Below are 11,953 nucleotides of genomic sequence, written 5' to 3' on the forward strand. Positions count from 1 at the left end.
AAACGTCAGTTCCCAGCCATTCTAGGCTCACATTTTTTTTTTAAATTGTGGTAAAATACACAGAACATAAAATTTACCATTTTAATCATTTTTCACTGAACATAAAATACACTCACATTGTTGTGCACCCATCACCACCATCGATCTCCAGAACCTTTTCCTCATCCCAAACTGAAACTCTATACCTATTAAACACTAACTCCCCATTTCTCCGTCCCCCCCAGCCCCTGGTGACTAACCTCTGTTCTACTTTCTGTCTCTATGAACATGACGACTCTAGGTACTTCATCTAAGTGGAACCATACAGTATTTGTCTTTTGTGACTGGTTTATTTCACTCAGCATAATGTCCTCAAGGTACATCTGTGTTGTAGCATGTGTTAGACTGGGCTTCCTTTGGAAGGCTAAGTAATATTCCACTGTGTGTGTAGACCATGTTTCCTTCATTTTCAGGCCACAGCTTCCATCCCCTGTTCCAACAGTACTTGCAGAAGTCCTGGACTGACACATGTGCACCTCTGAGCCAGCCAGTGATTTGCTTTGCCTGAGTCACATGCCCTATGCATACCACATGGATTGAAAGTGGCCCCCCAAAATGAAGTGGTTGGGCCATCTCCTAGAAGCATGTTCTAGGGCTCTCTATCCAGGGCCAGGTCCACTCAGACCGCTGGGCAGGGACGAGGTTTTCTCATTTTGAGAAATAACCTCCTTCCTGGTAAGAGAATAGAAGCCATGACACAAGTTACCCAGGACCTACCTTTTCCCAGAACTCCCTGCACTTATGGGCCTCAGGGCCCACAATAGCCTTTTGGGCTGAGCACCCAGAGAAGTTCCTGCAGAGGAATGTGTCACCCACCTCCTTGATTTGCTGTGTTCCTGCACACACAGGCTCGCTTTTTACCAGGCCACCCCATTCCCCTCCGTGTTGAAGGGACAGTTTCCAGTAGCTAGAGCCATTCCATGATGCCCAGAGGTGCTGACTCTTGTTTTCTGTGTCTCATCAGGAGAAAGAGTCTGTCCTGGGTAATCTGGCCAAAAAGGCTAAGCTGACAGAAGACCTGTTTAACCAAGTCCCAGGAATTCACTGCAACCCCTTGCAGGGAGCTATGTATGCCTTTCCTCGGATCTTCATCCCCAGCAAAGCCGTGGAAGCAGCTCAGGTTTGGGGTGCTGGGCCGGGGCTCACTGGGTTCGCTTGGAATTGCTGGGTTGGGGGTTGGCTCTTGCCTTGGGGAGAAAAAGTGCTGGTTCTGGAGGCTCGGAATTTTTCGGACCCCTTGGCCAGATGGTGCTTATAGCATAAAGATGATGGGCCCCCGGAGGCCCAGCCCTGCAGCATGCTGTGGTGAAGGGGCAGCGATGAGGTCAGCCCCAGGCGAGTGGTGCTGATCTGGGCTCTGTTACCTCCAGTGTTCTGAAGGCAGGTGCCCAAGCATGACATGATGCATTTAAAACTGAACCCACGCTGGGGAAGCAGTGACAGCCGTTTCTTCTGCGCAGCAACTGCCCTAGAGCAGCACTTCTCAGTCCTTGAATGTCAACACAAAATCACCTAGGGACCTTGTTAAAATGCCAGTGATGGTTCAGGAAGTCTGTGAAGGGGCCGAGATTCTGTGTTTGCAACAAGTTTTCAGGCCGTGCCATAGACATCTGCCTACTTTAAGGATCAGAAGCCAGAGCAGTGTTTCTGAAAGTGTTGTCCTTGTGTCCCTTAAACCTCCTCAATACCTTGTTAAACATTCAGAATCTGGGCCCTCCCCCACTCACTCAGACCTGCTGAGTCAGAATCCCTGGTGCCCGAGAAGCCATTTAACAGGTACCCCAGGTTGTAAAAACCAAGGTGCAAGAAGCACTATGAACAGAGCCCCCAAGCTGCTGTTCCCTAAAAGTCCCCCTGGGCACAGTCCTCAGGGCCATGTTGTCAGAGGTTATACAGCTTGGCATATATATAGGGGACCACCATCAAGGCTTGCGGAGATACTGCCTGGCTGTGGGGCACAAAGGAAAGAGACTCTCAGTCCTGGGCAGAGAGCGAAGTACCACAGCCCGTGGCCATCCTGAAGTAGCCCGCAGACCCCAGCTTCTAGCAGTTTCCAGTGTCCCACCCTGGTCCTTGCAGGGAGGGTGGATGAGCCCTGTCACGGGAAAGAACCTGCCGTTTCCATTGTATTTGACTTTGAGTGTCCAGTGGTGTGTTTGTGCAGTGCAAAGCTGTAAATGAACTCTCAGTCCTGCCCTGCTCCCACAGGCCCATAAAATGGCCCCCGACATGTTCTACTGCATGAAGCTCCTTGAGGAGACTGGCATCTGTGTTGTACCTGGCAGCGGCTTTGGGCAGAGGGAAGGCACCTATCACTTCAGGTACTGCTGCCTCTCTGTGCCAGGGGACTGGTCCCAAGTTTGTCTTGGAAAAGACAACCTGTGTTATCATAGAACACAGTCTGGCTTCAGACACTGAGGTGTGTGCAGCCCCAAACTCACTGTGGCATACCACCCGCCCTGCCCACTCCCATTCTGTCCTGTTGCAGAGCCAAGCCAAGACCTGGGTCTGGGGATTAAGGAAAACTATGGGTAGATTCCAAGGTCATCTCCTTGACCACTCTGTCCCCCCCTCCATTGCCTCCATCTGTCACATACTATCCAAAGTGTCCCCAGTGGGGTGTTTTCTTCTTTATTTCCATGTCCTTTTCCAACTCCATGATAGCAGCTTGCAGTACCCAGGGGCTCGGTAGCTTATCCAAAAGTCTGCAGAGATGCCACATCTAAAACAATGGAATTGGTTTCACTTACTGTGACACATTTCACAGGGTGTGCCAACTCTGCCCCTGTGTGGATGGCAACCCCAGGAGCAGAGCAGGCTAGAGCAGCTCGGCCCAGGTTTCCCCACTGAAGCCAGTTCTAACAGGACAGCATCTTCTCCACGCTTGGTGCTCTCAGATGTCTCCTGCAGCAGATGCTAAAAAAAGAAATGTCATGAGCTTAGTTAGCACCTGGGGCCAAGTCCTGACTCAGGTTGTAGGCAGTGTGCCCTGGATGGACAAACGTGTCTGGTTGGCCTTTCTACCCTAGTGAGGTCCACCTTGGCAGTTCACGGCTCATTCAAAAAAACGGTTAAATCGAGAGGGCTGACTTTAAGGTGGTGAAGCAAACCAACAGTATTAGAGGAAGTATTAGTTACTATGGCAACTTGGGAGTTCTTCTGGAGGGAGAGTTGTAACTGGAGGTTCTCACTGTAAGAGAGTTTTTTTTTGAGAGAGAGAACAAGCAGGGGAGGAGCAGAGAGAGGGAGACAGAGAATCCCAAGCAGGCTCCACACTGTCAGCACAGAGCCCAATATGGGGCTTGAATTCACTAACCTGAGCCAAAATTAAGAGTCAGATGCTTAACCTACTGAGCCACCCAGGCACCCCAAAAGAGAAATTTTAAAAAGGCCCACCTAGCAGGAAGAACATCTTGCTCTGTATCTGCAGGAAACACCAAGTCATGCTCTAGAGGAAGTTGTATACACAGGTCAGAATGTTGCATGGGCCTTCTGTGATAATGGGTGGACGTGTTAGTGAGATTAAATGCTGCCGGCATCTTACTGCTTTTGGTCATACATGTTACTTGAGTTAAAAGTAAATGTACAAATTCGGGCAGGAGGTGGTTCAACAAGTCAACAAGTTCCAGGTTTTGTCCAGGGGCTGGTGTTATCGCAGTGGACGAGACAAGCCTTCCCCCTCCCACACTGTTTGCCCACATTGTCACAACTGCAACTGAAGGAAGGAGCTGCCAGGTTCATTCCTCTCCCCTTTTCCAGAACAACTTATGTCCAGGCTGATGCTATCTTCTTTCCTGACAGAATGACCATCCTCCCTCCAGTGGAGAAGCTGAAAACAGTTCTACAGAAGGTGAAGGACTTTCACATAAAGTTCCTGGAGAAGTACGCATGAGGATTGCTCGGGCCCAAAGGGAGACACAGTTGTCAGGCCTTCCTCCTGATGGCCCGCCCACACCAGACTGAACTTGCCTTCCCCAGCAACTCTGCCTCAGGCCTCACAAAGGCCACTGGTGGCTTTTGTTGTCATTTTGCCCCAAGAGACTTCTTTCTTTGTGCCTTGATGTTGGGAGCACTTCTCTTCTGAGCAAATGTGAATTGGGGATATCTCAGAAGCCCTGTTTTTGTTTGTTTGTTTGTTTTTTGTTTTTTTAAGCAACCAAAGTAGAGGGGACTTGCTCAGCACATGTGGCCGGTGTTCTCTGAATCCATTATTGTGCTATTGGAGAGGCTATTTGGGGTTTAAAACAACCAGGGTATGTATGTTGGGTGAGATGTTTCAGATCTGAAGAAACACGAAGGTGCTGGGAAATGTATGATAACCATGGCAAGAAGTGGAAATCCTAAACTCACCACCGTGATCTGTGAAATAAAACCATTAGCGGTGTGAAAATCTAGTTCTTCAAACAGGAGAGCCTGGAAGTCTACTAGAGGCTCAGAGAGGGCCCACCATTCTGGCTTGTAGGCAGACAGCCTATCTCTCAGACAAGAATGGTGAAAGCAGTAGCATGTGGGTTGGACTAGATGCCAGGCTAGGTTGTGACAGGTACTGGGGGCAATGGCCAAGTCAAAGCATTCTGCAGGGGAAGAGTGGGTGCAAGCCAGGCTCCAAGTTGAACCAGGTCTCCACTTGGGAGCGCACATCAGGTAGTGAGGACTCTGCAACAGGTAATTGAGCAACAGGTAATGAGGGCTTTGGGGGTGAAACGTTCCCTTAAGCATGCTTAGGTTGGGACCCCCATCTGGGAGGTCTTCCTGGACTTCAGGGACACAGGGTACAGCCTGTCCCAGTCGCATGGAGGCATTCTGCCTGCTGATGTGTGGATCCATCCTGCCCTTAGCCAATAGCTGTTTTCTACCAAGGGCTTGATTTCCACACATCGCCCTCTGTTGGTGACAGCAGGGACAAGGAAACACTGAAGATGTCCACAAATGAGGGAGGGGCATCCTCAAGGACTTGACCAATCAAGCCCAACCAATCCGCTCCTGTAGTGTGTGTTGTTTCAAATCAAATTCAGTCCATTTCCTAGCTGATAACTGGTCAAAGTGCCTGGTAGCTTGGCTGCTGTGGGCGAGTACATGTAATTGGATTCGAAGTTTATAAAAGTATTTTAACTTAATGCCAAGCGTTTTGCCTCACTTTGCTGCTGGCTCCCCTCCCAGACTCTGCAGACTGTGCCATCCAACAGTCTGCATCAGTCATGTCTCCAGCCAGGGGAGTATCCTCCATCAGGCCTGCTGCTTCCCTGGCATTAGCAAACCTGGGTCAGGGCCTGACCCACACTTTGAAAACAAGTGGGTGCCATGGGAGCAGCAGGCTTATCTGAGAGCCCCTTCGTTAAGAGACCCTTCCTACCATTGGCCTTCCCCAGTGGGCAGTGAGGGAAGCCAAGGCCAGCTATAGAGCCTGGGTGCCCAGCAAGTCCCAAATTGGAATCAAAGGAGCTGGAGAGACAAAAATGAAGAGAAGTGAACTTTGAAGGCAGCCTCCTATGCTGTAATTTCCACGCTTGGGCCCGTGCAGGGGAATATGATAGAACACTACAGACTGCCCCTACTTGCTAACATTGTAATGTTCTTCCTGTGAAGAAAGTAGCCACAATCTACAGTAACAAAGGGAATGTTTGGGAACTTTTCCTTCCTTAAAAATTGAGAAAATTGCACTTGTGCTTGTTGGATGGCACATCAACCAGAATGTGTCCCAGAGTTGTGAGGTTTCTGGTGGAGAGGTTACATAGTAGAAGCTAGTCTATTTTTTATATTTTTGTAACAATTGCTTTTTTCATGAGGGGATGAGGGGTTAGTATTTGTAGTCTTAACGAGTCTAGTAGTTTTTTATAAATCTCTTCAGATTATAAATAACATAAAAACTTTGCAACGTTTACATGATTTTTTAAAAGACGCTGTATGCACTTGGTTTGCTTTTAAAATAAAAATGTAATAGGTCAGCTGGTTTAGGAGGTTAACTTCATTCAGGGTAGGATTGCTGATCATGATAGATTTGAGTTTTTACAGACTTTATTCTGGCATCTTGTTTGGGTACCGCCAGAGAAAGTCATTTGTCATTTGGGGTCGCACTTAAATCTACACCTGCAAAGTTTTTTGTTCATCTAGGTCCGCACATGGGGAATGCCAGACTGTACCTCTGGTGGTTGATCACCTCATACCCTGAGGCCCAGCATGTTGCTGTCCCAGTGTTGTGTGATTTTGCAGGAAGAGCTGACAGGCCTGCCTGTCCCTGTTTCCCAATTTAGATTCTCATAGGCATCTCCTGACAAAGGTACTTAATGATAGCTCTGCTGGAAATTTCTAAACAATAAAATACATGTCCAAAATGGTGATGGTGTTTAACTTTCCTTGTAGTTTAAAAGTCAAACAGATATCACTAATTATACATCTTCACTCTTTGTAATTTAATGGTCCTAGCACTAGAATGAACATTTTCCTCAAATACTACAAACTTCTCTCACCATTTCTCAGCTTCCATTTCCTTTTAGGTGTCAACCCTCAGGACCCTGAGCTGCTTTTTGTTGCTTGAGGTAGGAAAACATAGATTCTTGAAATGGGATGTTGTTAAAATGAATACAGACCTTGTCTGTCTGGTGGAATCAGAATGAACATCCTCTTCACAGTGGTCAGGAGAAGCTCGAGAAGCACAGCAAGGTCAGTGGGAGAAAGGAGTCATTGATACAAGGGATTTCATTCCTTTTCCCTAGGCTTTCCCAGATCTACATCAGTTTTGATGTGTGGTTTTGAATTCAAAACTATTTTTCACTCAAAACTAAAATTTCTATGTTTTTATTAAAAAAGAATTGGAGGGGTGCCTGGGTGGCTCAGGGTGGCTCAGTCAGTTGAGCATCTGACTCTTAGTTTCAGCTCAGGTCATGATCTCCCAGTTCGTGGGATCGGGTCCCAAGCTGAGAGTATGGAGTCTGCTTGGGATTCTCTCGCTCCCTCTCTGCCCCTCACCCCCTTATTTACCTATTTAAATAAACATAAAAGAATTGGAAAATGGAAAAAAGTAGGATTCTTTCAGTTGGAAGAAATGGAAACCTACTCAGAATAGCCTGAAGTAGGAAAGAGGAATTTATTGAAGTCCTGGAGGGAAGCTGGCTTAGGTTCTCCTGTTCACTTTGTTAAATGCAAAGCCTGTCTTGTCCAGCTCCATGTTGAAAAATTCCAAGGAAGGACTTTGATTGGCTACCTTTGTCCGTGTCCTTCCCTGAATCAGTCTCTGGTCCAGGGTGATTTGGCTGGCCCTGTGCTTGCTGGTAAGGCAGAAGAGGGGCTTAGAGTCACCAGCCCCATCAGAGCCATTGGAGGAGCTGCTCTCTGTAGGATAGGGGACTTCATTTACTATATGTGGCTCTTTAGAGAGGACTGGGGGAGAGAATGGTGTGTTTAGGGTGTGTTGAGGGTCCTTACTGGTTGATAACCAAGGGAACTAGAGATGTTCTCTGCATCTTCCCTCATCGTTCATTTACATGGAAACATACAACTTGCCTGGAGACTAAACTTTGTGTAGCTATTATACAGAGAGTTTATTAAGTAGGGGTTAGAAAAGACTTATTATTCAATATTATTTTTGGTATGGTTTGCTGTAACACACCTAGAAAGCTGTCAGCAAATGTTTGATAAGTACCATGAGCCATGGACTTCTGGGAAACAGGGAGTCAAAGCTAATAAAATATCACTGTCCTCAAAAAGCCATACGTGCAATGGCCACCAGACAGATGAGTACTCAAATTCAATCCACCTAGTTTGCTGGGCTTAAAAGAAGCATGTGGGTCAGGCATAGGAGAAGGGGATGATGCTGTTCTCTACCAATTTAAGGATTGGTACTTTCTGAGAGCCAGATATCTTTGGCTTTCATCCTGCCCCCAAGCCAGGAGACACCCCTCTTCCTAAGAAACAAAGAAGATGGAATTTACTGCCACTGCTCAGCTCCTTAAGAGGCACAGGTCATCTAGAGTTTCTTATTAAAATTTCATTCTCCCACTTAAAAAACCATACTGACGTTTTTTGTCTCCCCAATTTCATCTGCCTTGTTCTGAATGCACATACTGCGGCATCCCCTTGAAGTCCTTTTGAAGATATGAAATGTTGAAGATTTTAAAGATATTAAAGATTTTGAAGATATTTAAACATCCAGAATCCTAGTGAAAACTGACAAGTTCAGACCACAAAAGTATACATTCCACAAAAGTGTAAAACTCAAAAAATAATCTGGTTAGCAAAGTAAACATGTTTGTATGGAAAAGTTAGAAAAGAAAGAAAAGTTCAGAAAACTTGAAATCCCCTAACCAAAGTTAATTAGAAGCCTAACATTCTGGGAGATTTCCTTACTGTCCTTTTCTTGAGAGAATATATATATATATTCATTTTAAAATTTACATCCAAGTTAGCATATAGTGCAACAATGATTTCAGGAGTAGATTCCTTAATGCCCCTTACCCATTTCGCCCATCCCTACACACAAAACCCCTCCAGCTACCTTCAGTTTGTTCTCCATATTGAAGAGTCTCTTATGTTTTGTCCTCCTCCCTGTTTTTATATTATTTTTGTTTCCCTTCTCTTGTGTTCATCTATTCTGTGTCTTAAAGTCCTCATATGAGTGAAGTCATATGTCTTTCTCTGACTAACTTCGCTTAGCATAATACCCTGTAGCTCCATCCACATAGTTGCAAATGGCAAGATTTCATTCTTTTTGATTGCCAAGTAATACTCCATTGTATATATACCACATCTTCCTTATCCATTCATCCATCAATGGACATTTGGGCTGTTCCATACTTTGGCTATTGTTGATAGTGCTGCTATAAACATTGGGGTGCATGTGTCCCTTCGAAACAGCACACCTGTATCCCGTGGATAAATACCTAGTAGTGCTATTACTGGGTCATAAGGTAGTTCTATTTTTAATTTTTCAGGAACATCCATACTGTTTTTCAGAGTGGCTGCACCAGCTTGCATTCCCACCAGCAGTGCAAAAGAGATCCTCTTTCTCTGCATCCTCGCCAACCTCTGTTGTTGCCTGAGTTGTTAATGTTAGCCATTCTGACAGGTGTGAGGTGGTTCCTGAGAATATTTTTAATGTGGTTGAGGTGTGTATGTGTGTGTGTGGTTTGAATCCTGTTTACTCCCTCAGCATCACAACATGCTAATAAAGGTGCCTGATGAGCAGTTTGGATGGTCACCTTACCAATTCTGTGGAGGATCCCATCATTTAGTTAACTGCAGTCTTAAGCATTTAGATTGTATATTGTTCTTGGTTTTTAAAAATAATGCTGCATAACTAGCATCCTCACATTAAGAGGGTATCACACCTCCCTTGCCCTTGTATTTAGGCTTCTTGTGGAACATTCTTAGGACTCAGTGTTTGCCATGAGTTTCAAGGGCTTCCTCCCAAGGGCAGAGTCCAGAGTAGGGTAGACCATGGTGCACACCTAGGCTCTAGCTCTTACCAGTTGTGGGGTCATTGTGCCCCTGTTCCCATCTGTAAAGTAGAGCTAATAATACCAACTCATGGAGTAATAGGATAATTATGAGGATTAAATGGGGGGAAATTGTGTGTATGTGTGTGATTTAGCATATTTCCTGGCAAGTAGCCTCATTTATTGAGCATTTTCCATGATTATCTCCAGTTTAGAGTAGTGCTGATATGACCTATGTTTGATAATGTTGAAATTGAATGGGACAATATGCCAGATACAATATGAAAATGACAGAATCAGTGAGGACCATTTGCCAAAACTCCTGAACATATTCTATGAGGCAGAGTACACTGGTTATTTTTTTGTCTGTGGTAACTTTTTTTTTTTTTTTAGTCATGGTTTCTGAAATAAAAATGCCTTGAGTCCAGTTACACTGGAGTCTTTATAAGGTAAGTCCAATTTAAAAATCACTTTTTACAACTGGACATTGTAACTGGACATTTGTTTTTGGTGTGGGTCCATCTTGACTGGCTGGTGCCAGTTAAGAACTGAAATTACTGGGCTCCTTGGCATTTACATGGGGTTGTGCCCTCCCTCAAAGGACCTCTGTGGGCCTTTATTCCTTTGTGGTTAAGGTAAACTGCTGTTTGCCATTGCTGACTTAAAACTTCAAAACAGGGTGCCCCCAATCTTTTGAGTCAGCCTCATAGGACACACATTGGGTGCCAAAACCCCACTCAAGGGTACAGAGTATGTAAGTTAGGGTTTTTCTGGTCGCACATGACAGAAGAACAGACCTGAGAAGTTAAGAACTGGTACAAAGGTAAGAGAAAGGTACATTTCTCAGCTTCCCTTTCTTCTATATATGGCTACAAATTCAATGGGACATAAATAGCGTCACATGGCAGCTGCTGGGAACTTCCCTTAGCAGAAGGCTACCTCCCCTTTGTCCCTTTTCTTCCTTGTGCTCTCCTCTAGCTGCTTGGAATCTAGCTGTAATGGGTGGCATCTGAGCCATGACAACAAGGACAACTTGTATGTACATAGTGAACACTGTGAGATTTAGCTATTATTTCTGCTGTTGTGTTACTCCACCCTAATCTAAAGACACAATCTTTTGGGCTTTCAGAAACATCTGCCTGGAGTTTAGCTTGATTGTCTCATCTTGTTACCCACTAGGGCAGCTTAATAAGCGTTAGCAACATTCACAGATATGTTAGAGCTTCTTGTCATTCATGCTGGGTACAGTGCTCAGTAATGGGAACACAGCAGTGAATAAGACATGGTCCCATGATTTAGAAGCTTAATAATGACCCATGCTAGTAAGAGTGGGGATACATATTGGTAGGAGTGTGAATTTGTACAACCTTTTGGAAGAGCAACGTGGCACTGTCAATGGTAAACATATATATGCCTACTATAGGAACCAAGACAGTATGGTGTTACTGAAAGGACAGACAAAATAACAGAATAGAGTCTAGATATAGACTCATACATTTGTCACTGTAGCATAAAAAAAGACCACACACTCACATATGTAAATATATATCTTTGATACACTTGTATTGACAAAATAACTCTTGATACAAAGCAGTACAAGGAGAGGTACCTGGGTGGCTCAGTTGGTTAAGCATTCAGCTTCAGCTCAGGTCATGTTCTCATGGTTCATGAGTTCAAGCCCCGCATCTGGCTCTCTGCTGTCAGCATGGAAGATCCTCTGTCTCCCTCTCTGTCTGCCTGCCCCTCCCCCACTTGCACATGCATGCTGTCTCTCAAAAAATGAGTAAACATTAAAAGAAGACAAAGCAATACAATGGGAAAGAAAAGTCTCTTCAACAAATGGTACAGACCTAAAATGTGAGCTAAACTATAAATCTTCTAGAAGAAAACATAAGAGAACATCTTTGCCACTTTGAGGTAGATAAATATTTCTTAGGACAGAAAGGCACAAATCATAAAAGAAAAAATTGATAAATTGAACCATATCAAAATAAAAACTTCTGTTTTTTAAAGAACACCATTAAGAAATGAAAAAGCAAGGCTCAGAGAGAAGACATTCTCAGAACATAAATCTCATAAAGGACTTGTATCAAGAATATATAAAGAACTTTAAAACGTCAGTAACAAGACAAACAACCCTATTAAAAACCAAAGGAAAGACTTGGACAGACATTTAACAAAAGGAAATATACAAATTGCCAATAAGCACATGGAAAAATGTTCAATATCATCGGTGCTCAAAAGGAATGCAAATTAAAAGTACTAAGATACCACTGGAATGGCTAAAATGAAAAAGAATGACAGTACCAAATGTCAGGGAGGTGGAGTGATCAAAATCTTGATCATGGGAGTGAAAAATAATCCAATCACTTTGGAAAACTGGTAGCTTCCTAACAAAGTTAAACCTACATCTACTCTATGACCCAGCAATGCCACTCCTAGATGGGAATTCATCCAAGAGAAATAAAAACACATGTCCTCGA

The 11,953-nt window shown here is 44.5% G+C and overlaps 1 protein-coding gene across 1 annotated transcript in view; it reads left to right on the plus strand.

The window, feature by feature from the left end:
• GPT2 (glutamic--pyruvic transaminase 2) overlaps positions 1 to 6,377 on the plus strand; it is a 34,107-nt gene extending 27,730 nt beyond the window's left edge. The window contains exons 10-12 of the mRNA XM_058706247.1: positions 1,004 to 1,159; positions 2,248 to 2,360; positions 3,841 to 6,377. Of these exons, the coding sequence (XP_058562230.1) occupies positions 1,004 to 1,159; positions 2,248 to 2,360; positions 3,841 to 3,931 (360 nt within the window). The 3' untranslated portion in view covers positions 3,932 to 6,377. The remainder of the gene's footprint in view (positions 1 to 1,003; positions 1,160 to 2,247; positions 2,361 to 3,840) is intronic.
• Positions 6,378 to 11,953: the final 5,576 nt, after the last annotated feature.

This window comes from Neofelis nebulosa, chromosome 17, assembly GCF_028018385.1.
Source record: "Neofelis nebulosa isolate mNeoNeb1 chromosome 17, mNeoNeb1.pri, whole genome shotgun sequence".
Classification (NCBI taxonomy): Eukaryota; Metazoa; Chordata; class Mammalia; order Carnivora; family Felidae; genus Neofelis; species Neofelis nebulosa.